Below are 26386 nucleotides of genomic sequence, written 5' to 3'. Positions count from 1 at the left end.
TTCCCCTCGTTAGGCTTAGGAACTGGTCTTAGCATTAGAGTCTACGAGGACGCTCGCGAGCTTTAAAAAATATTTAAAAATAACCCATTTGCTTTTTGTTATCAAATGACCGGTTTTTAGCGACATCACGTTGTCGGTCTGCTGAATATATACATCATTAAACAGAACAATTCTTTACTTTTATTAAATATAAGAATAAAAATTTGGCTACTTTTCGGCAACCATTATTGCCATGACTCGGAGTGACGTGAGATGACGTAGAAGGAGAGGGAGGGAACTTTCATCTCTCGGAGCGCTCGCAGATGTGTTTTTCTTTCCCTTCGTTTTTTGTTTGTTTCGCTTAATAAGAGTAAGAATGAACAGATAATTTGTTGATGAAAATTTTAATTGCATAATTAAAAATGTTAGTATTATATCGGTTACCTAACCGGTTACCATTTTAAGCTGTTGATTGGTGGATTGGAGCACGTGATCATTAGTTGTCACGTGATTAACTACCGGTTGATCCCGGTCGTGCTCGTCGAACGCAACCTGACTGTATCCGTATGTCATCGAATGAATCTCGCTAAAAACGTTATCTCATATGATTGGAGAACTTTGCTCGGATTTGTTTACATTGGTAAGAACACGTGGTTATGTTAACAGCAAATGACGTCTTCGACTTAAAAGCAATGTTAAGTGCTGAAACTAATCAATTATACTCAAATAACTGATTTCATTTCACATGTATGCAGTATTCCTGATCGATTTAGAGCATCGTGTAACATTGTGAATTGTTGATTCTTCAGGGTTCGTACGCTCCTTCAAACCTCCTCCAATACTTTTCATTTAGGAAATTTTTTTGAAGGGCCCATCAAACTCCTTCATTTTGGTTTTAACTCCTTCAAAACTCCTTCTTTTTTAGTTCAAGACTATATAATCTTTCTCTATGACAGTTACTTAAAATAATTTGATCGACAACTTAACTTCGTCATAAGAGCGATTTTAATGTAGTAATTTTGTATATATATATTTTTTTCATGAAGTCATAAAAGTTGAAGGTGAAAATATTATTAGATGACTAAAACATTTGATAAGTGAAGTAAAGCATGCTTAAATGGTGCTTGGCTATTTTTCCAAGTTTTATGATTATAGTTGTTCCCTCCACCACACTCTCAGCAGCAAAAGTCAGGTTTCCTAATTATTGTTTAAATATTTAAAAATACATAAACAGTTGTACTACAATAAGTGGTTGTATTTAAAAAAAAAACAATAGTTTAGTAAGTCGCAGTTATGATATTGTAAAAAGGGTCATCCACATGTGATGTCATGCCTTGAGGGGGAGACAGGTTTATGGAAATTGTGACAAGGGGAAGAGAGAGTGCAAAAAGTGACATCTCAGTTATTGTAACATTATTTTGATAAAAAATATGACATGTGACAAGAGGAGGAGTTAGGTGAAGTGTGACACTTTGTGACAAAGTTGGAAGGGGGTCAAATATGTTGCAAAAAGGTCAAACATTTTATGACAGCCCATTAGTACTCCTTCAAAATCTCATTTTACTCCTTCAAAACTCCTCCAAAACTCTTTCATTTTATTTCTGAAATTGAGTACGAACCCTGTATCTTGGTTCAAGAGAGAAAAAATATTCTGTTGCTGATACAAAAATCTTAAAATTTCAATAAGAAATAGCCGAAACCTTAACAAATGTCACACAAATAACGCCAAAAATGAGCTATGATCTTATTAATATAAAATTGAACTGCAGCAAAAAATAAATCAAAAGATTAAATGCTATACCTAATATGTCAAAAAAAATCGAAAATTAAGTCAGCTACATCAGGTTTTCTTAAACTACTCTTTTTTTTTCTTTTTTTTTGCAAACTGACTTGAGAAAGGAATAGTGATTTTCATGTAATAAAAATGATATGCTTGATTTTCTGAATTAAATAATTAGTTTATTAATATTTTAAATTAGTTTTCATTCTCGTATTTTTATTATGGTACTGTAAAGTTACTTATGCTTATCATTATACCTGTTTCAGCCTCGCATGCATTTTAAATTCCCAGAAGATTAACAGCATATGTAAACAACTTGTTAACAACATCCAAATACTACACTTTCAAAATCGTATTAGAGAGATAGATCACTTGTCTGGAATAACCAAACACAAGCTGAAGTCAGATTTCCTTTCATTGAAGATGATGCTGGCTTCACACTGGTAGCTGAAACAACTTTAGCACACCTGTGAGAGTATAGTACAGCTCACATCTTCTTAAGTGAAGGTAACAGCTTGTAGTTCGGCCTTAACTCCCTGCTAGGAGCAGTAACTTAAGTGTAAGAAGAATGAAACTGCAGTATCTGGATGTCACAGTCAAGCTGTCTAATGCTTGTAGTTCTGCCTTAGCTACAACTTTTTTATACATTAATTCATATTAAGGCTATGTATAAGTTTAAAATATTGTAAAAAAATTTATTGTGGTACTGAGCTTATATAAAGACAAGCGTGTTTCAAAGTTTTGATTTGGTTTTTTAAAGCCAACAAAGCTTGATTTTGCATGCTCGTGTTCTTTTTATCTTTATAACAGATGTAACTTAATGGAATATAATAGGTAGTTTGGTCACCATCAGGCCTGAATCTATAAAGTTTGGGTCCCCCTACAACAAAATCTGTTGGGCCCCTCCCCAAAGGCCAACAGTGATTAATAAGTGTTAGTGCTTGTTTTTTCCCCAATTTCTTTAGCCGTTGGGCCCTTTAAGAATGTGCCCCCTCCCCCTTTGCACTGTGGGGTCTGCTGGTAAGCAAATCCGAGCCTGGTCACCATCAATGTGTTTGTTGGTTCTACATAAAATCAGGAGTCCCCGATGGGACGTCAGTTACCTCCATATTCAGTAAATTTGAAGATGGTGCTGCAGAATTCTTTTCATGTTAAATTTCTCTTCTCGTTAGATGTATCTAGGTGTGCATGCTTTTAATGTTAGCATTTGGTAAAGGTCCGAGTTTTATTCAACATATTAAAAAATTCTCCCCTCCCAAAAATGTAAGTTTGAGGCACCGCTGCCTACAATTGATTCATAACCACTTAGAAAGAGTTGTTGTTAAAATGTACTATTTTATTACTTTCAGCTTGTGCTGTATATTTCTGTCATTTAGCTGTGATACAAAAATGGTTTTGGCTCAGAGGGCAAAATGGCTTTATGCTGTGGCTGGAAGTGGTGTTGTATTGGGTATGTTCAGCTATTTTCAATCAGAGAAAAAATGTGCAGAGATGTCCTGGACTACAAACTTCGAGCCTTCTGTGAAATGGGACTATAATTGGGACAGGTATTTGAGATATTTTTAATGACTGAATGTAAAATAAAACCACATATTTTTCATGTTATTAAATGTTGTGAAGAACAATGAATGCAAGTTACAATATTTTTACTCAGAGTTGATTTAACCCTTTTTTCTCTCCAGCAGTTTTTGTTATTATCATAGGTGTGTTGAAATTTCTGTGTTAAGAGGGCTAATTAACTTAAATTATGTCATTCTTTTTTCCAACCTATTACACATAAATTTTGCATCTAAGCCTCTTGTGGCTAAGAACTAATGCAGTCTTTTTGTTTCATCACACAGTCAAGTGCTTGATAGGCTCGCTGTAAAAGTTATATTTAAATCAATCATTAATTTTTAACTCTGAAAAGTGAGGATCAAGGCCCCCTTACTTTTGGAAGTGAGGGGGCAGTTGCCCACCCTACGAGCCGCCTACGGTTACTAGTGTAAATTTTACAAAATGACTCGAAAACTCAATATCTCAAATATTTATCCCTTCTTGTGATATTCGACATATCAAGTTTGTATTGTATTTATTTAAGTGTTTTTCAATATTTAGTTAAGCATAACAAAAAGAGAGAAAAAACGAGCTGATGTGTGCATCACATGACTTCCTTTTACTCCAATTTAATGTCATTTCCCCATTATTCGCTATTTTAATGTGATTCAATATTTATTCTCTAAATATCACCAACAATGGCCAAATTGAAACCAAAAAAAAAAACTCCGCCAAATTTGTTGCCAAGTTGGCGACAAAACTTGGCGACCAAAAGACTGGCGATATATCGCCAAGTGTCCGACAAATTATAACGCCACTTGAGTTTACATCGAAATTAACAATGATTTCCCCCCAAAAAGGTGCAAAAGACCCCCTTAGGAACATCCGAAAGCAACCAAAATGGGAGGTGCACAACTAGACCCCACTACGAGTCTATGTACCAAATTTCAACTTTCTAGGACATACCATTTTTGAGTTATGCGAGATACATACGCACATACACACATACGCACATACATACAGACGTCACGAGAAAAGTCGTTGTAATTACCTCGGTGATGGTCAAAATGGATATTTCGCGTGTCTATACATTCTTAGGCACTTTTCCGCATGTGGTCGAATCGAAAAAAAAACTCAACATTCATTTGGGGGTGAGCAAAATGGAAATTAAGGGCGATTTTTGAGTGAAAATTTTTTCGCGAATACAATACTTCCTTTTTTGTAAAAGGAAGTAATTAGACTGTTATATTTCAATAACTTATTATTCAAACTAATACTTTCCCACGTAAAGTATAACTTTGCTTTGATATTCATGTTCGTTTCTTCAGAGTTCCCACGGGTCCTTGAAAATCCTTTTAAAGCCATAGACATGGGAACCGGTTCGCTAGCGCTCACTTAACTAGGTAGATCATCCTACGAAACTTCGTGGGGAAAAATGATTCCTTTTGAACTAGTCTCGACTGCCATTTGGTGGGCAAACAAATCGGTGTTGGAACTGTTGGTTCGTTTCTTACGGTTTTTTTTTTTGGCGGATAAAACTCCAACATACATACCTTTAGGCGTCGAAAAAATTAACTTTTGGAAAAAGAACTTATTATCTAATTATGTATAACACAGACAGCCAGGCGTCACTCGAAAAATTTGCAATTTTGTGTTACACTTGCATGAGCACCATAGATTATAATAGCAATTTGAATTAACTGTACTTGGGGCTAACCTAACTTGGCAACATCGTAATGCTGTGATTAGGATCTGTGTAGCCTTCACGGTGCTGCCAGGTTAGATTTGCTAGAGTTACAGTAAAATCTGCTTCCTTTATTTAACTCTGAATTTTTTATACTAATATATGTATTACTTACAAAATTGTTGGTTATTAAATGTTTGTTTGTCTATTTTAGGCGTGAACCCTTAAGTATGATAAAACCTGCTGAAAAGGAAAATGATCCTATTGAACAAAACAGAATAAATGAACAGAAAGTTAAAGTTACACCCACTGCAACAAGGCATCTTTTTCTTATACGTCATGGACAGTATAACGAGTCTGCTAAAGCAGATGTAGACAGGCGTCTCACTGAATTAGGTAAATTATTGTTTATAAATTGAATTAAAACTTAGAAGTACAATAAAAGTTAGGTCACCTGCATAGAAGTGACAAGCTCTAATTTTGAAATGCAGTAGACCCTTGTTTTACACGGGGGTTGCGTTCCACGGAAATGCCACGCAGTGATTTAATAGTAGTGTTAAAATAGGGGTTGGGTTCCATAGATGAAAAAAAAACTTCATTCAATTGATAGATAAATATATATAATAAGTTTAATGTTTACTTATTCCCGATACCTACACAGAACCTGCATAAAGAGAAAATGAATTAACTTAATGTTAAAAAAAGAGCTGGTTATAACATTCTTTCTGTAGTCATTAATTATTTTTCTCTGTAGTTCTTTGTAGGACATAACTATTCCATGATCACTCATTTAATTTCCATGTTCCTTCACTAACAAATTGGAAAGATTATTTGTAATTGTCAAAGAATGCCTCAAAACTTTCAGTGAGAGCTTTTGATTTTGAATCATCAATGTCAGTATCCTTGTTGGCTTCGTTCTCCTTTGTCACTTTAAAGAGCTCTGAATTTTGTGAGTTTTAATAACTTTACTTCCGGAAAGAGCTCTGGAACCAATCGCAAAAATGTCCCCGATGACCCAAGCTTGCTCATTAGCACTTAAATGCAGTTTATTACGTTTTTTCTGCAATCTTAGAAGTTTAAATTTTGAAAGAATAGAAAATGTTGTCTATTTGCAATGCCTCATCCCTGTAAAATCAAAGCTCGTCTGTGTTAAATAAAATAAAGGTGTCAAATCTTAAAACGTGTATGATCAAATCCGCATAAAGCGAGGGTCTACCATAATCACAGAGTGTGACATAAAAAAAATGAGATAGATAACTTTAAATGCAATTCAGGATGCTGCAGCTCAGTGGCGGATACAGCCGGCGGGCAACCGGGCATTTGCCCGGTGGGCCGGTCATGCTTCGGGCCGATCAACTAACAGCAAAGTATTTCGGGCCCGTCTATTAGCATAAAATGTAAATTTTGTGCTCATGTGTTTAGAATAACGCAAATTCGCAAAACATAGCTTCAGCTCCTCTTTACGCATGGGCTAAAGCTTGCGGGTGGAGAAAGGCAGAACCATCACCAAGAGGCGGTGGGAGGGGGAATTTCTGAAATGGGGCTACCCAGGGCCTGATTACCACACAGGCTGCCTAGGCCTGGGACCCCATGTTCCTAAGGGGCCCCTAATTTTTCAAAGAATTATGCATAGCAACGATATGAAAAATACATGTTTTTTTTTTAATTGTGGCTTATTAATTAGAAAAAAACTTCTTTAAAGGGGAATTTTTAATCATTCTGCCAGTAACGAATTTCCTTGGTCATGCTTATGAGGGTTCCCAAAGGGGATTCATAAATGTACATAAGTGATTTATACATAGTTGTGTGATTAGACAAAAAGGCCTCCAAAAGTGCACTCGTGCTTTAAAAATGTAAATGAAATACTGCATAGTCTTCAGGGGGCCTCCAAATTAATGTGGGCCTAGAGCCTCACTTTAAGTTAGTCGGGCCCTGAGGCTGCCAATATATTTTTAGTGGTGTAATAAAAAAATAAATTAAAAAAAAAAACACAGGGTAAAATGTTATAAGACTTGGTTTCTTTGACGCTTTTATTTATAAGTCACAATTCACAATTGCTCTAAAATGCAACTTATAGCAGGGGCCGACGTGAGGTCATGTCAGCTTAGTTGGAGAATAGGGGCCCAGCTTGGAATCGAACTCGTGCAGAGGATAAAATATCCTAATGGTGAAAGGTGTAGAAGGGGGCCTGTGAAAAAAAATGACCTATGTCATTTTTTTCCCTTTTGCTATCGGCGATCCTGTTTATAACTATTGGAATAAAAGCAACAAAATATTTTTTTACGTAAAATTATTGTAAAAAAAGCAATTTTAAAATACCCTTGAGGAGCATGAACGACTCTACATTATTAAGATTATCAAATCAGATGCCAAATTCTGACGAAATGTGAGTTTCAAACATTTTTTGACGAAACATAAAGTATTCTGTATGCTGTACAAACTCACGGTTTCGGGCCTCTCAGTTTAAAAAGAAAGTAAGTTGATAAAAACCAATGTCGAAAGAATTCCGGTGGTCCCTAGACCCCCCCCCCCTCCTAATATCATCGAAGATCGTATAAACTTTAAATTTTTGGGCTTTAATTTTGAATAACTTCATAAGAGAACAGCCGAATCCATTCCCGCCATAACATGGAATTCCAGTTTTGAAAATTTGCTGGAGGAAAGCACTCGAACCTCTCCCATTTTTTAAACATTCCCAAAGATGGTCTAAAACTGTGTTTTTAAATTAATAGTATCAAAAATTTTCTGGGAAAGTGTGCCGTCTCCTCCTCTCTCTCGGCATCATCAATGAAGAACGTTTTAAATCTCGTTTTTAGTGCTTTAATTTCGAAAATTTTCCGGGGTGAGCCTCCTGAAAACTCCTTTTCCTAACATCACTGAAGGTCACCAAAAATTCCGTTTTTAGAACTTAACTTTCGAGTAACTGCCGGTGCCCTTATCTTTACCAAAAAAAAAAACACTTTTAAGACTTCAATTTGAAAATTTTCTGGTGGATGGCCTCGGAATCTATCTCGATTTGAAATCACCAAAGTTCTGAAACTGCGTTTTCAGAGCTAATTTTTTTATTTTTTATTTTCAGAGGAGAGTCCCCGGAATCGCTCTTCATAGCATATACTCGAAGATAATTTTAAATTCTGTTTTTAGATTTTCACTTCTGAAAAATTGCAGCAGGAGAAACCCTGAACCTACGCTCCCCTAACATCACCAAATATTGTCTAAAATTGAGTTTTTAAGGCTATAATTTCAAAAATTTTCCGGGGGAGAGGCCCCCTGGACCCCCCTATTTCAGGCTTAAGGTTAATCTTTCCATTAACTTTATATTGCTAGTACTTTAATGACTCCCAGGAGCCAGAAAACTGAGTTCACACTCTCTCTCTTTGCATTGATACATGCGTTTGAAAAAAAAAAAGAAGGGGGGGGGGCTGCCAAACTCGTACCTGTCTCCTCCCACAAGATTTTTGACCTCGCATCGAGTTCGGGGGTTGTCAGGGTATGGCAGTATAAAAAAGGAAATGTTAATGACAGGGCCCAGTAATGTATGTTTGTGTCGAGGGACCCATCACGTTCTAAGACGGCCCTAGTCTTTCACCCATGAACATTGCTAGATCAGTTTCATGTAACAGGGCAATTAAGTTACTTGTTATGACTGCAGAAAAGGACATACTAACCAAACAGTGTTATCATTACGGAAATATTCAATCAAGTTCGGGGCATCATAAAAATACTTAAATGGACAATTACAATCACAATTTTCCCCCAAAATAAAGTTTAGCTAATACTGTATCAATTTGTTCACCATTAAAGCGCAGAAGTGTTCCTATCTGTTGAATTTTGTTTAAATAAAACATATTTAGTTGTTATGAATAATTTCTTGATATTTAAGTGATATCCCAATCGTTAGGTAAAATTTAATACCTATAAGAGATAAGGGGCCGCTATACATCTACTAATGCCAGGGCCGATTTTTTCAACCAATCCGCCACTGCTGCAGCTGAATAACTGTCTTATGAGCTTAGTACAGTTGAAGGAATTTGTTACACCACTGTATATTCATTTCCATCCCCCACCCCCCTCCTTAAATGTCTATGGTATTGTAGTATTTTCTGACATTCCTTTAATTATATTTTTTTTAGGCATAAAACAAGCACAAGCAGTAGGACAGAGGTTATTGGATTTGAAATTCAACTATACATCACTTGTTAGATCATCAATGACACGAGCAATAGAAACATCTGATATTATTCTCAAAAACTTTCCTGATTTATCTGTTAAAACTGATGATGTTCTTCGAGAAGGAGCACCAATTCCACCTGAACCTCCTGTGGGATATTACAAGCCTGAATCCAAAGTAAGTGTGATAAAATATTCTTCCAAAATTTCATTGCATGTGTAGGTTTTATGAAATTACATTTCTAAGGCAAAAATATGATGAAAAGTAGGATGTGCATCACAGAGCAAAGTTTTGCCATGCTGGCAGAGTTCTCAGACACCAGGGAATACTGAGAATTGTCGGTGAATTTAATTTTGGTCAAAAGAATCATAAATCATTGATTTATTCAAAAACATGGAAAAATGGGGAAAATAAACAGGAATTGTCTCATAAACTACTACAGTAAATAGAGCATTATGTTCTTTAGCCACTGTGTCGAAACCAGAATGAATATACATATTCTTATGTGAAGCGAGTACTTACCCAAAGGCTTACGTATACAGGGTATTCCGTTTTAACCTGCAAAACCTCTATTTTCACAACCGTTAGTCTTAGATGCATACTTCAAATTTCAAAAATGTTCAAAATCAGATGTAGAGTTAAGATATTGAAAGTTTGAAGTGAAAATAAAAAGGAGTCAAAAAATATAAAATGTAACTTTTTATATGAACCCCAGGTCCCCTAAGTTATATTTAGGGAAATATTCTCCATTGAAAACTATTACTGACACAAAAAACTTGACATTTGTGCCACCAAAATTCAAGGAGATATTCCATTTTAAAGTTTTAAGGGACCATCTAGAGGATGAAATAGGAACTTATCGCCCTTTCAGAAGAATGGCAGGTTGTCAAAGTTTTAAAAAAATAATAATTATAATAAATTAATTTGAATTCTGAAATTTTGAATTCAAATTATGTTTTTCGCAATCACGAGTTTAGGCAGGACCCTACTCATTGGAGTTATTGTTTCTAGAAATGGCCCCGCCCCCTCAAGCCTGCCCCTCTTCCTGGACATGTGTATGCTGCCGTGTGCAGGTAAACGGCAGTATCTGCAGAAATGAGTTTTCGAGATATTTGAAGAAACGCGTTTTGGACTCAATACTAACAATGGGGAAATGTTGGAATTTGACGTCTTTTTCAAACTTTTTTTTCAGCAGAAACCAAATAGCGAGCTTGTACAATAAAGATAACATACGAGAGATGACAAAAATGTAAAAATATGAAAAATGAAAAATTCGCAGTTACTGCTCTTTACCTGCACACGGCAGTGTAGTTGTGTGTGTGTGCAGTGGCGTAGCTAGACCCGACTTTCGGGGGGGGTTACTTCTTTATATATATATATATATATATATATATATATATATATATATATATATATATATATATATATATATATATATATATATTTATATATAATATATATATATATATATATATATATATATTTATATATAATATATATATATATATATATATATATATATATATATATATATATATATATTATATATATATATAGGATATATATATATATATATATATATAATCGCTTGGAATTTTTTCCTTTTCTTTTTTTTTCTTTCTCTTCTCTCTTCTTTTTCTCTTTTTTTTTGAGACTAACTTTTCGGGGGGGGTTTTGTCCCCAACCCCCCCCCCCTTAGCTACGCCCCTGTGTGTGTGTGTAGGCTAGGCTTGTGTGTGTGCGTAGACCTGCTTGTATGAATGTAGGTGTGAGTGTATGTGTGTAAAGGCAGGTGTCTGTGGGTCAGCGCATATGTGTGTCAGTGTGTATGTGTGCAAAGGCCCGTGCATGTGTGTGTGTATGAGCAGTGTGTGTGTAGGACATGCATGCCACCAGATTCCGGGGGACAGTAGTCAGGACCAGAGGAGGCGCGCCAGCAGAGGCCGATGGGCGGTGGTGCTGCAGAGGCCCCTGGTCCAAGCTGGAAAAGGAACCACAACATCAAGGACAGTCAAATGAAAACAATTAGCAGTCGTGATTGCTCAAAAAACAAAGAATTTATATTTTTCTTTGCAATTCAAAAATAAATGCAAATGGTATGCTGTGATATACAAAAACACGCCACTAAACATCGAACAATTTGAAAAACCAAACTTTATGCACACATATAATTTTAAACACTTGTTAACTGCTATATTTTTCCCCAAAAGGTGTTATTGACGGCAAGTGTAAAGTGGTGTAAGTCAAAAAACGCTGCGTTTCATATCTTGGTGAATATTGGTCGTACTAATTTCAAACTTTTTGTGTTGGAATTATTTTTCAATGGAGAATATTTCCCTAAACATAACTTAGGGACTAGGGGCCTGTATAAAAAGTTAAATTCTGTATTTCTTGACTCATTTTTATTTGTGCTTCAAACTTTCAATACCTTAATCCTGCATCTGATTTTGAACATTTTTGGGACACATCTAGGACTAACGGTTGCAAAAATAAAGGTCTTTGCAGGTACAAACGGATCACCCTATATGAAAATTGAAGTGCTCATATTAAAATTAACAGTATTTTTGCTTATGTTTTCAAAAAAAAAATCATAACTTTTAGCCTTAAATTCAAAATTCAAGTCTGGAATTTCACTAAGTTTCTGCTGAAACACCTGGAAAAGTCGGGGATTTTCATTTCTCAAAGTGAGTCAGGGCTTTCAGTCTGGACCCCCAGTCCCTGCTTTCTTTTGAGTCCCTAATAGTCCAATTTTTCATCACATGGGTCATTATATTTCTTTTTTTTTTTTTTTTTCATTTCAAAAATTGGGATTTTCAGGAAATATTTCCATTTAGTCTTGGAACAGAAATAAGGTGAAATACCCCCCCCCCCCCCGATAGTTGCCGCCTGGGTGAGGGCCTAGCCTTGCTCTCCTCTAAATCCGGAACTGATGGACGAGCCATACTTTTAACCACTTGCATACTATGCTAGTGGTTAAAAGTATGGCTAGATGCATGCCTATGTCCTAGACATAGCATGCTAGATACATGCTATGTCTAGGACAATTTTCCTTTGTAACCTCATGCAGATAATGTATGGCTTAGTTAGCTGTACAACCAATGTTCCTGGTACAGGGAACATTATAAGGAGATTTTGTTTTTCATTTGGATTTAATAAAATTACAGAATTTGAACAAATAGGAAAATGATCTTGTACACAAGAGGTTCAAGTTAAAATGTTTATGTTTGTACTTCATTTGTCAATTTGGCCATTTGAAAAATGTTGGGGATTTCATGATACAAATAATGCATTAATTTATTTGTCGGTGTTAATAATCTGTATCAGAATAAACAATCTGTGACTGGAATATATTTTCGCAATTAATGATTTGAACACGTAAAGCATGCCTTGTTGTCCTTGTTTTCATAAAACTACTTCAGACCTTTTAGCAAACTTTCTTTTATTGCATTATTATTGAAAATGGTGAAATGTTTTTTTAAAAATTTACCTTTAAAAGTTGGTAAAAGGGGACTTCAGTGAATAGAGATTTTGTGAAGATTAACAATTAAAAATATCATAAAAAGGCAAAACCTATAAATAGAAAATTTTATTTATGAATTTTTTCCACAATTGATTTTTCCTGCATTTCCTCCTAACTTTTTCTCTTTGATAATATATAATTATTTCTTTGAAGGCTCTATACAAGCAATTAAACTCATGTGTTTTAAAGAAATTTATTGTAAAATGATATTTAGAAAACCAGGTTCTTTCTCATTATGCATAAAAATCTAGCATAAAGTTCTATTCTATTTTTATGAGTAATAAAACAAGATTCCATATTCTATCTAACCCATTTCTTTAACTATAATTGAACTGTAATAATTATAATTATTAACTTACTACCAGATTTATTTTGAAGTATTAATGAGTACAAGTATCATCATGTATAACATATAAAATACAAACTAGTTTTACTATTATTACTCTTGAATTTTGTACTAGTAAGAAGCTGGGAAGCAAAAAGGTTTTTTTTCTCATTTTGTGTTAATAAATGATTTCCAAACATTTCTTGATTGAACTTTTGCAACATTTTTTTCAGTAGTTTGCATATAAATTTGTTTTATTTTCTTGTTTTAAGAAGTACTTTGAAGATGGTGCTAGAATAGAAGCTGCTTTCCGAAAATACTTTCATCGAGCAGAGGCAAAACAGAAATCAGACAGTTATGAGATAATTGTGTGTCACGCAAATGTTATTCGCTATTTTGTTTGCAGGTTAGTAAATTTTCGTACAAATTAAAATTTACCTCTAAAAATTTGGTTTGATGCCATATCAAAGATTCCATGTGTTTGTGGGCCACATTGTCTGTCCACCAGGCCGGGATTTATAAATTTTGGGCCCCTTGCAAAAAATCAGCAGGGCCCTTAACTGCCTACTGGATTTCTACACCACTGAGAGCCACGGGCCCCTTTATAACAGCAGACTTTATAACAGTCTGCATGTGCGTAGATCCAGGCCTGTTGTCCACTAACTGCCTAAAACTTTAGTGGGCCAACTGATATGGTTGTCTTACAAGAAGAAAGACAGTATTATCAGGTGTCAGACTAATTTTTCTACAATTTCTGATTTTTTTGAAAACCTCCTAAAATGTGTGTCCTAATTATCCTAAAATGTTGATTATGTAGAGATCGGCATATGTGTGATTCACCCCTTTAAAAGTGCTAGAGCATGTTGCTTATTCATGAAATACACCGCCAACTCGGTCAATTCCAGCCGAGGACTGCAGTTTCGTGTTTATTAGCACTCATCAGCCCGGCATAGGAGTGACTGAGTTGGAGATGGATCTGGTCAGTGCTAATTCTGTATTATCTACCAGTTTATTTGGCACTCTTGGCTTCCTTATGAGGTTTTCCACCTCCAGCTCAGTCACTAATATGCCGGGCTGATGAGTGCTAATAAGCACGAAACTGCAGTCCTTGCATGGAATTGACTGAGCTGGCGGTGTATTTCATGTATTTCTGCCTTAGCCCTGGCTATAGGGCGATAACTTACTAAAAGTACCATGCCTTGCCTGCAATCTTCGAGCTGAACTGAACCATTGCTTCAGTCACTTGTCTGGCCAGTGCTAATTCTATATTAGCTACCAGTTTGCTTGGCACTCTTGGCTTCCTCAAGAAGTCTTCCACCTCCTGCTCAAGCACTTCCTATTCCAGGCTGATAAGTGCTAATAAGCATGAAACTGCAGTTCTCGGATGGAATGACTGAGCTGGTGGTGTATTTCATGTATTTCTGCCTTAGCCCTGGCTATCTTACTGAAAACTGAAGCATTTTGGATAAGGTATCTGAGGTGAGGAAGGCGGGGGAAAGTAAATCTGCCGCATGGAAGCTTTATAGTGGGCAAGCTGTTGTTTCTGTCCTTAGTCATGAATTCTGAAATTCTTACAGTTGCGGAAACATAATATCCTCTCTGACAGAGGATCTTTTTTTTTTTTTCAAAAGGAAAATATGCAGACATAGAGATAATTTCGTTCTTACATTCTTACAGCTGACCTAACAGCGGCATTGTCACCATCTAAGTAGTTAATGAGATTCAGGGCATTAAACCTAGTGGTGGTAATAAAACATGCCCTAGGTCTGGCACACGTAAGATCATAGTAAAGTTTGTGATCTCGGATACCTGGACCTAAAATTTTACCCTCTCTGGGCCAAGGTTGCACATTGTTGTCTCTAATAGCTAATCGAAACTTTATTCAAAGAAGTCAGGCCATTGTTCGAGAAAGCATTGATTGCACCTGAAACATGATTTTACTCTATGTTAATTGACAAAATTCTTTTTTGTTGTGGAGACTATTTTAGTGTCTGGAATGTAGAAACAAAGCCATGCTGTTGCTCAAATGTACACAGGGATGAGATTCGTCAGACTTTTGCAAATTTGAGAAAGTTTTGACTTTTTATCATTTAAAACCTTTAAACTTTTCCCCATTTTTTACTGTTTTGTAAACAAAAAAAACTGCACCAAACAAGGCAGACTTACGCAGCATTGTACCCTAAATTTCACCCATCTTGAGTTCTGTCAGTTTTTTTAAAAGAATCATCGGTGAACTGCTGCTTCGTCTACAGAATGATGATGGACAGTCAGGAATGTGTTGCAGGAAAACAAGGGCAGATCCAGAAATTGTTCAAGGAGGGGGCCGGTTGATTTGTTAACTTGCTTCTACTACGTACGTAATTTACTCATGCTTGAAGTATAAGCTTGACCGATTTCTTCCCATAACACTCCCTGAGATGTCTAGAATCGTGTCATTAAGGCTTAAATTTCGCAAAATACCCAAAGGAAGGCCTTCATGTTCCTCCTCCTTACATCATCAAAGATAGTCTGAACTGCCTTTTTGAAACTTCAATCCCGAAAAGTGTCCGATAGAGAGATCCGAACCTATTCCATTTCTTAAATGTTGTCAAGAATTGCCTACACTTCAGTTTTAGAACTTCAATTTGGAAAAATTGCCGAGGCAGGATGCCAAAAGGGAAGGGTGATCGCCCCTCTCTTGTATCCGTCCTTGCAGTAAAATTGTTAATGAACCTTTATTCTACATCTATTATTTTATTTTTAAAATGTAAACCTAAATATTGTATGATTTTCAATGCAAAATTTCACTTCATGCTTTTTTTTTAATTCTTTGCTAACTTTGAATTTCATGAGTATTTTCAGACTTTTTATATGCATTGTATTCTCATGTTACAGCACAGTGGTCTCATAATTATTCTTTTCCTTTTTACATTTAGAGCACTTCAGTTTCCGCCTGAAGCATGGCTGAGATTTTCATTACATCACTGCAGTATAACGTGGGTTGCTATTCCTCCTACTGGCAGAGTTAGAGTTTATGCTATAGGAGATTCTGGACATCTGTCCAAAGACAAAATGACTACGTACTGAAATTATCTATTTTTCTAAAATGTTTTGGCTTTGGTTACTTCTCTTTTATCTGCTTAATTCTTAGTCAACTATCCCCTTTTCTGTATGTACAATTTGATGGTGATTTATCAGAAAAATAGAGGCAGTGAGAAGCAAAGAGATGTAAGTTGATGTTTTCAAATTTTTAGTAAAACACCTTATAAGTTCAGATCCTAGGTAGACTTTCATTATATTTTTTTCCTTAATCACGCTGTATAGCAGCATCTACCAGGGCTGCTAGTACTATTTCATACCCTAAAGCAGAGGAGAGGTTCTCCTATCATTTGTACTGGTTATCTACAAATTTTTAATTTTGTCACTTATATATAAATCCCTTTTTTTCTCATTGCCTCAATGGGGTTGTTTCCTTCAGTCAAAAGTAGTACTTTTAGTCACTGAAATTGATAGAATAAGCAAAAAAATAATAATAACATGGATCCAGAAAATACTTTCATTTTCCCAGCAGTTATTTTTTAATTAATTTTTCAAAATGTCCGATTTTTCAAACAAGGCGTGGTCTTGATGAGGTCACAAATGATGATCTTTGGCACATCTTTCTATCGCGTTTCCACGTTATGATAATCAAGAAGCGAATTAAAATTGCGCTCTATGCTTGCTATCAACCCTATCGTTGCCAATACACGTGAGTAAAGATGGGAATTAATGATTTTGCTCTGTGAAAGGCAACACTGAATGGCATTTCATCATTTGTGATGTCATCAGCAAGAAATGTAAACAATGAAAGTGCACCGATTTAAGTAATTTTTTTTTTAATATTAAACTTAAACAAATTATTTAAAAAAATGGTCAAATCCTATGTTTTTAAGCATGCTCTTTCAGAAAAAAAATACTTTTAAAATTTTGGAAACGACCCCATTGTAATTTGACAAAATTTATCTCATTTTCATACAACAAACGGTCATAACAGGGAACCCACTCAGGAAATGTCTGACAAACCTGTGATAATATTTCTTTCTCAGATATGTTATACTTAAGAAATTCATGCAATCACATGTATGTGTGTACGTTATTGTAAAACACCAAAATTGGAGAATGTTGACTTTCACCAGAAATATTTAGTCTACCTCTAATATCTTTGGAAGGTGAATGTAGTTATTCACCGATTAATGTCAATATTTACCAGATTTCGAACTTTCATGGTAACATAATACTTTGTTTTGAATTCCAGACAAACTCATTTTCAGGTATAAGGCATTCTTAGTATTTGATATAGTTGGAAATTGATTTACTTTATATTTCATTTTTTAATTTTTTGGGCATACATTTATTCTTACTTCACTTTAAATCAAAATTAAAAATATGAAATATTTAAAGCTTATATTTTTTGTTTTGAAAATATTTTGTATTGTTTAAAGTTGTGAAACACAATATCTGTAATCAGGTCCGTATTTAGGAAAGTGCCATTCTGTGCTGAGCATAGGGCAGCAACATTTAGGAGACGGCAATGTTTTGATTTTTTACCCTTCCAAAAATTCACTTTCACAGCAAAGTGATATTCAAATTCAAACTCCAACTAAACCTTAACCGAAGAACCAAGGTTTCCCTAGGGCTTGCTGAATCTTCTGGGAGTGAATTCTGCAAAATGACTGTATGAAGTGTACAATCCAAATTTGGGAAACCGTCTAATACACAAATGTATTCAACTCAAACATTTTACAAAATTGATTTAATTAGTGTTTTTTGTACTTTTAATTAGTGTAATGTTATTAATTAATAGACATAATTATTCTACTGCAGTGAAATCTGATTATAACTTACCTCAAGGGACTGTAAATCTTGTTCGTTTTAACGGGAATTGTACACCCTTTCAAGCAATGTTAATAGTCACTTAAACGGGACTGAACATTTATTTCGTTGGAATGCATATTTGGTTGTGGCGAAACATATAAAAAAAATTTTCTTCCGATTTTGGATTTTTAAATTACAAACTGTTGGTTCACTGGTTGGTCTGCCCTAACTGTGAAAAAATTGCTTCAATACAGCATCCGATTTTTGATTTTTCTAAGCTAGGGAAAAACTTGAAACAACCACCCTTACCCATCTTTCTTTTAGTTTTTATTGCTTGTTTCAATGGAGGGGGGGGGGAACAAATAGGTTGAATTTGCAGTCCCCCCACAAATTGCTGCCGAGTGCAAGGGCCTTGACTTGCTTTCTCCTAGGTCACCAAATAACTTCTAGAAATGTGTTTCATGAGAGTTGAAATGCTCACTTTAATTGTTCATAAAAAGTTTTTTAGCAAAGAAGAATATAGGGACTTAAAAAGAAAAAAATAACGAGCAAGAAAACAAAAAAGCTTTTGTTTTTTGTTAAATCCTTTAATTAAAAAATATGGCAGAAAATTACATCATAAAAGCATTATAAGCAACTTGCTGATCCTGTAAACAATGTCTGCTACTGTGCCTGTAAAATCAATACTTCTTTCTGTGTTTGCTAGGCAGTTGTGTGGCTGCGTGGAGGGGAAGGCAAACTACATAGTGGTGCACAGTGCCTTAAACACAGATCCGTCTCTTGTCAATCGTAAACGTAACTTTTTAGTTGATATTTTCACTTCATAAATTTATGAGGTTGCTTAATCTAGCAACACAGTGCACTATAGAACACAGTGGTCTTTTTTTTTTTTTTTTTTTTTTTTTTTTTTTTTTTTTTTTTTGTAGCAAACTACAACTATTTTATTACAAATGTAGTTAACTACAACTTTTTTTTTTTTTTTCAAAATGTAACAACTACAAACTACTTTTGAAATGTAGTCGCTACTTTTCTACTTTTAAAAAAATAAATAAATAAAATGCATACACATCGTTTGAGAATTGAACGAAAAAATTCAGAAAGTAGTGATTGATAAATTGACTCATTTGAGCATGGAATATTACTAAGAATTATTTATTCTTTCTTTTCTTTACTGAGCCAATTAGTCATTCCAAACATTTTTTATGATTTTTATGAATACTTGCTGCAAGAAAGGATTTAAAAGTTCAAAGAAATCATTCTCAAATTTTTAGAAGTGCAACTCGGCTACTTGAAAATGTAAATTGATGCAGTCGCAATTTGATTTAAATTTTACATGGACAGACGTAGACATAAAATTGATTTAGATGATGAATAATATATTTTAAATAAAAGAGAAAAACTTTTAATTTTGATTATAGGAGTTTTTTTTTTTTTTTTTTTTTGAAATTATATTTTGTAGGAACTAATTAATAGATTTTGAGCTTCAAGTTAGGAGCCCTTACCTGGCCAATATCTCTTTCCTTACACCACTGATAAAATGAAAGACAAGCGTTTTTCAATTTTACCCAATAACCTTGAAAAACTTACGATATCTAATAGTTGAATTTTATTATGTTAATATATCAACACTCAATCCAAGGGTCTGGCCAGAGGAAATGTAGGTCCTTTTAAGGACCCTTCACAAAAATCTAATTAGTTAAAAAGGACCCTTCACAAAATTTTGATTGACCAAATCGGACCTTGCATGAACTAATTTGTTAATAAATGAGTATGCAAACCAGAAATCTAATCTATATTGATGGATAAGTTTTGGTTAAACATTTTGAAATTTCACAAAAAGATTTGATTTTTCACAAAAAAAATTTTAAATTCACAAAAATAGGACCCTGTAAAAAAATCCTAGACAGATCCCTGCAATCAGTAAAAAAAGAAAGTACAGAAATAGAAAAAATATCCCAAACAGCACTAGTATTTATAATCAAATGGGGATAAATATCCAAAATACAGTCGAACCTTGATATCTCGAACCTCCTTATCTCGAAACCCTTGATGTCTCGGTAAAAACATTTTTCCCCTGCATTTTCTATAAAAACCCCTATGTATTTTCCATAGTTATCTCAAAATTTATTTTTCGAAACCCTTGATATGTCGAAATTTTTGCACAGAAGCAAGTTTCAGTTGTCGTTTTTCTTTGGCAATTTTCGTAGTAAAACCAGTTCCAGGGCCCAGTTTTCATATCTCTTCTTGGAAACTTTGTGATTAGGGGATTGAAGCAAGATAATAGGGAAGTGTTGGTATGAAAGGGGTGCTGTGTTTTCCCCAGAGTTTAGAATTTTTGTGCATTTCTCTCGAGCATGTTGTCTACTTTGAGGAAAGGGGGTTGATTTCTCGCCAGTCAGTTTTCAAGTGAAAACGGAAAATGCGTTCCTCATTTTCATCATTCTGCTTTTTCAACTCCTACAAAATGGCTGCTGAAAACTTTTTTGAATGCGGCGAGCTACTAGTTGAAGATAAGAAATTTTAAATTTTTAGGTGAAAAACCAAGTTGAAATTGTTATTCATTTCAAAATCTCTTCCTGTGCACTTTCAACAATTATAAAATTTCAAATCTAGTAAAATATTGAAGACTACTTTATTGATCGTAATTCAAAGTGGTCTCATAGTACATATATAAATGCATATAGCATAGTGTGTGTAATTATGAGAGTTTCTAGTGTAATTTTTTTAAAACCTTGATAACTCAAAAACTCGATGTCTCGAATTTTTTCCCCGTCCCGAGAGATTTGAGATATCGAGGTTGTACTCTATGAAACATAACTAAGAATGCTTACTACAGTAAGATCTGTCTACAAGGATACTGTGGGGACCTGAAAAAATAGTGTTATAGACAGGTTATTGTTATAGACAGTTTCATTATTTATGCTGACATTTTGCTGGGACCAAGAAAAATATCGTTATAGACAGTTTTATTGTTATAGACAGTATTGTGTTACACACAGGTTTCACTGTATGTGCTTCAATGTGCAATTTTAAACTACAGTTTACTCACGCTACAACTCGATTGGATTTACGCAAAATGGCTATATAGCCGAGTTTTCCTCAAGTAACCTGACGTGAATTCCTCACCCACAACTTGAAAATTTTTGGAAGGGAATCGTAGGGCTTGGGTATTACCTTCTTTATTGAGTACTAATCATTAGTTTCATGAATGAACTTTCCTTTCAGCATGACTGAAGGCGTAGGTCCCCACACCTTACTTAGTTGGAACATCGCTTTGTGAATCGGCACTCCACATCTTTTCATTCTAAATATAAACTGATGATAAACATAATTTCATATAAGGGAACTGTTTATCTAAAGTTTAAAAATGGAAAGGAAAATAGAAAGTTTCTGGCAAAAGAGATGTAAAGATTTTCGATATGCTTGAACAACTAAAAAGTGTGTCGAATATAATTATATTGCATTTTATTACTGCTTCATACTGTGCATAAAGTACTGTTTCATTTTATGCCCTTCTCTCCCATTGATTCTGTGCATCCTAACAGTATTTTATATTCAGTAACACAACTTTTTTAAAATACAGTAAAATTTCAATTCTCTAAATTTAAAAGGTTTCAAGAAGTTAAGAACTGGCTTAAAACAGCTTGAGGGGTGGATGTTTTCAAGTGTCTAAAATAATTGGTTTGTTCATAAAAAATCGCACAGATGCCTTTTTTCACTAGGCGAAATTTCCAGCTACACGAGGAGTCTTGCAACGCATCCCTCGGGTAAGTTGAGATTCGGCTGAATATGCAGATGACATCGATACCAAAAGCTTTTTGCTTAACGGGCAAAGTTTGCATGAAACGAAAAGTTTTGGTTGTCATACATTTCTGTAACACTGCAATATTTATTGTTAGCTGACAGAGTGGCGTAGCTAGACCCGACTTTCGGGGGGGGTTAGTTCTTTTATATATATATATATATATATATATATATATATATATATATATATATATATATATATATATATATATATATATATATATATATTTAATATATATATATATATATATTTAATATATATATATATAATCGCTTGGAATTTTTTCCTTTTCTTCTTTTTTTTTTTCTTCCTCTTCTCTCTTCTTTTTCTCTTTTTTTGAGACTAACTTTTCGGGGGGGGTTTTGTCCCCAAACCCCCCCCCCCCTTAGCTACGCCCCTGTTAGCTGACCAGGGCAGTAAAATATCATCCTTTCTATGATATTTACTGTAGCTTCCATATTAGGCAGATATTGGCACAGTAATCTCGTTGACATCTAAAATATTCATCAACAGGACATTCTCTGCTGCCAGAAAAGATAAACGCAGTATTAAATTGGCAGTTACTGCTTAATCTTTTCTTTCTAAGCCATGTGCTATTCAAGGGGAATATTGGGGAAATGTGAAAATTTCAATGCTAAACGTCAAACAGGTGGAACATGTGGAGTCAAAATAATATCTCTGAGCTCAGCTCGTAATTTTCAGAGTCTTACAAATCTGGTTGGTGCAAGTCAGATTCGTTTGAAACCGCGTTTCTTTCTTTTCTTTTTTTAAAAACTTTATTTAAAAGTATTTTCCAGAAATCTCTACAAGGTAGGTTTTTGTATCGAACTGCTCGTTACTCTATTTTAAAAAAGCAGTGCGCTACACTACAAACTACTAAAAAAATGTAGCTACTACAGTAGCGTCACTCCTTGTAGCTTACTACTTCCAACTACTGAGAACATTTTATAATATTCTTTGATCTTAGATGTAAGTATCTCCCTCTTCACTGAGCTGCTCAGAAAAATGTATTTTTCATTGGAATATTGCTAACTAAAATAAAGCTTAGTTTATTAAAATTTTAATGTGTTTTGAATATTGCGCTACGCTTGTAGCATTTTGTCTTGATGGGTATTTTAATGAATTCAAAGCTGGAGCATACATTTAAATCTAAAAACCACACAACATTTTTTTTTAATGTTTTATAGTTCTGTATACCTATACCAGTTCTATAATAGTTCTGAAAATATGCTTAATTCTTGTGTCAAGCATCAATAAAGTGACCAGATGTCCAGATTTTAATGAGACAGTCCCACTTTTTTTGTCCTGATGGCAAAATACCCTGCCAAAATGTCAAGCTTTTCTGTTAATGATCTGCCAAACAATAAAAATAATAATACAAATTTTTTTTCAATAATTTTGTCGATTGAATGCATAAAAAATATATTGAATTCAGCTTGCCAGGAATAACTGCAGTATTTGAAAGGCCTTTTTCTTTTGTGAAAAAAATTTGGACATTTGAAAAATAACTGTCAATAGAAACTTGAAAATATCTTTGTTAATTTTAGGTTTTTTGTTGCGATATAGAAATTTTCTTATTAAAATTGCTTCCAACAGTATACCTATGTTGGTTATACCAAAGAATTTGTTGTGTGTTGTTAGAGTTATTTTTCGTTTAGTAGTTACATACTGTATTTCCGTACATCCAGAGTTTTGATTAGAAAAATCTGGTCACATTAAGTATTAAGGAACACAATCACAATTCTAGATGTATTATGTTGAAACATAATCTTATTTTTAATAAAATTTGAAACATATGTTTCAGCTTGAATTAAAAAATTGTCAATTAATTTCTTAATTTGATACTTGTTGCTAACATGATTTCTGTTAAAAAGCTCCTAACTGTTGGCACTGACAACGCATAATCTGTGCATTCTCAATTTATTTTTTTGTAAGGATTTCATTCTTTTTTTTTTTTTTTGGTATTTTTTTAATAATCTCAACTTTTTCATTTTCTAGTTTAAGTATTTTTTTTACTTCATTTTTTATTATTACTATTCTTAATTTTCTAATTATTTTTTTTTAATTATTATTTCAAAGTAAAATTTAACCTTATTTTATTTTTATAAAATTAACATAAATAAGCTTTTAATTAGCATTGACAAGATGTTAAATGGTCTGAAACATATCCATACACAAAACAATCCTTTTGGCAATACCTTGTTTACTATGAATCATGATTTATTGTATTTTATTTTTTGCTTTGTACCCAAGAATAGTCTTATGCCCACTTTTCTTTTACCTCCCTCCACTCCTAGAAATTTCCATTTTTCTTGCACATTAGCTAAAACAGCTCGTTAAATAAATGAATATTAAATTAATTGCATATTGTGTTTTAGTTCTGTCTGGAAACATGTTTCTAAAATAGATATAAAGTAGTGTAAAATGAAAGGAAATTTAGATGTTATTATTTTTTACTCATTGTTATTTGGTGCAATGAACATTGCACCAAACCAAGATTATTAAATGTAAAAAATGAGCTTATTATATTTGTTTAAAAATTATGTATGATTTAATTTGAAAACTTATCTGTGGACATTTGTTAAAAGTTTTTCTCTATATCAAGTTAATGTAACGCTTAATTACAATATTGCCTTGCATATCACTTTTGTATGTAGATTTTTTCTATAAGATGCATTTCTTGTTTCCCTCTTATATTATGTGATTTTGTGAAAGTGTACTATAATTGGGGCAAACCTAACCTGGCAGCATTGTGAAGGCTAGGCAGATCCTAAACACAGCCTTTCGACACTGCCGGTTAGGTTTGCCCCAACTATAGTTGTTCTAGTTTGTAATTGGATTTTTGAATGGTTGATTATGTACTCTGTTTAAAACTTCGTTTAAAATGTCAATCTTCTAAAGTAAATTTGTCTTTTGCAGAAAGTACAAAACACATTGATTCATGCAAGAAAATGCTTCAGTTTTTACCAATTGTTGCTTGATGTTGTATTGTTGCAAATCTGTCTTTGCGTGCTTGAAAGAGACTTGTTTTAAGAAATTGAAACAAATGTTTAATACCTATGAATAAAATATTCTTTTAGCAAACTTGTAGCTGCATTTTTTTTCTTTTAAATCTTGATAACCATTTTAAAGGAGAAAGCATCTTAAAAAAAAAAAAAAAATTTAATGCTTATTGCAAATTTGTAATTGACTTGCTTGAAACAGACCTTTTTTCAGGAAATGAAAAAAAAAATCATATAGCTGTTTGCAGGGATGTTTTCATAGGTATACTCTCAAACGTTTTTTAGACATATAGGGTATACCCTCAAGCTTCAATAATTTTCATATTAAGATGAATTATGTATATCATCGCATACACAAATTGCGCGCAGTGAATTACTGGAAGTATACCCTCAAAAAAAATTGATGGGGACATCACTGGGTGTTTGTGTTATGAAAAAATATTATTTTAGCTAACAACTTTCAGTTGTAAATTGCCTTTCTTTTTTAAATCTTGATAAGCATTTTAAATAGGATAGCATTAAAAATGTATGTCTTTGCACTTTTCAATCTGCATTGCTCTCTTAAAACAGACCTTTTTAAAGAAAATGAAACAAATGGAGCTCATTTGAACCTGGAATAAAGGATACGTATGAACCTGGTATGTTTTACTAGGATAACTTGCAGTAAAAATGTTGAAAAACTCTCAAATGTTGGCAGTACCAGTCCTACCTCTCTTCGCAAACTGTTGGAGCTTGAGCTGAGCTTTTTTTTTTTTTTTTTTTTTTTTTTTGTGGTAACAACTACTTTGTTACTTTCTTCTATATCTAATATATAGAAGAAAGTATTGGATTCGTGCAAATTTTCGAATTTCGAATTTTGACGGATTCGAACGTTTTGAGGTGTGCTGAGTTCATTTCGAATATTTTTGGAAAATGTCTGTCTGTGTGTGTATGTATGTGTGTCACGTCTGTGTGTGACAAGTTTTTTGTGGCCGCTCTACAGCAAAAACTACCGCATGAAATCGAACGAAATTTGGTACACATATGTGCCCGTATGTGAACTTGTGCCCATTAGTTTTTGGTGCGAATTCCTCCAAGGGGGGTGGAGCAATGGGACTTTTTTGAGTTACGCGTGCTTGCTATTCCTCAGGAAGTAACTGGCGGAATCAAACAAAATTTGGTCCATATGTTGCCATTAACAGGAGCAGGTGCTGATTCAATTTTGGTGTCAATAACTCAAAGGGGGGTTGAGCTATAGAACGTTTTTTGTCGTCAATTGTGACTGCTGTATCTCAAGAAATAACGAACGGAATCAAACAAAAATTTTTTGACAAGTAGCCCTTAGTGGGTATAAGAGCTGATTTTATTTTGGTGTCAACAGCTAAAAAGGGGGTAGCGCAATCGCCCGTTCTTTTTTTCCATTGTGAGTGCCCTATCTCAAGAAGTAATGCTACGTTCTGGTTGAAATTTGGAATATATGTGAATCCATACGTAAACAGGCTTTGGTTCAATTTTGACTCCAATCGCTCCAAGAGGTGTTGATTTTTTTTTTTTTTTTTTTTTTTTGCGAATAAAAATAGTTTTATTAATGCAACAATAAGAAAGATAAATCGTAATAGATTGTCGTCTGCGTATTTCTCGTGATTTTAATTGTATGGAAATGATCGGAAATATTATCTCAATGATTTAAAATTTTTAACTGTTGCCACTAATGTTTGTTAATAAATAAAATATTTGTAATTAATTCAAGTAAGGCTTTTAAAGTAACTTTC

The 26386-nt window shown here is 33.9% G+C and overlaps 1 protein-coding gene across 2 annotated transcripts; it reads left to right on the top strand.

The window, feature by feature from the left end:
* The first annotated feature begins 506 nt into the window (after positions 1-506).
* Positions 507-24642, top strand: LOC129227680 (serine/threonine-protein phosphatase PGAM5, mitochondrial-like). Of its 2 annotated transcripts, none has more exons than XM_054862273.1 (7): positions 507-619; positions 3109-3306; positions 5194-5375; positions 9113-9327; positions 13268-13401; positions 15911-16054; positions 24553-24642. In XM_054862273.1, exons 2-7 carry the CDS (start codon positions 3149-3151, stop codon positions 24569-24571), a joined length of 852 nt encoding a protein of 283 aa, XP_054718248.1. In that variant the 5' UTR covers positions 507-619; positions 3109-3148; the 3' UTR covers positions 24572-24642. The 2 variants fall into 2 exon arrangements, with proteins under 2 accessions (XP_054718248.1, XP_054718249.1); XM_054862274.1 differs by lacking the exon at positions 507-619 and adding an exon at positions 652-789.
* Positions 24643-26386: the final 1744 nt, after the last annotated feature.

Source organism: Uloborus diversus, chromosome 8, assembly GCF_026930045.1.
Source record: "Uloborus diversus isolate 005 chromosome 8, Udiv.v.3.1, whole genome shotgun sequence".
Lineage (NCBI taxonomy): Eukaryota > Metazoa > Arthropoda > Arachnida > Araneae > Uloboridae > Uloborus > Uloborus diversus.
Note: the sequence above shows the minus strand (reverse complement) of the source record. Positions and strands in the feature narration are given on the sequence as shown.

Excerpts from the sequence above, each read along its gene's own strand:
- LOC129227680 (XM_054862273.1), top strand. The coding sequence starts at position 3,149 with ATGGTTTTGGCTCAGAGGGCAAAATGGCTTTATGCTGTGGCTGGAAGT. Across the intron at positions 5,376-9,112 it reads CAGGCGTCTCACTGAATTAG|GCATAAAACAAGCACAAGCA; the intron begins GTAAATTATTGT and ends TATTTTTTTTAG. Across the intron at positions 9,328-13,267 it reads ATTACAAGCCTGAATCCAAA|AAGTACTTTGAAGATGGTGC; the intron begins GTAAGTGTGATA and ends TCTTGTTTTAAG.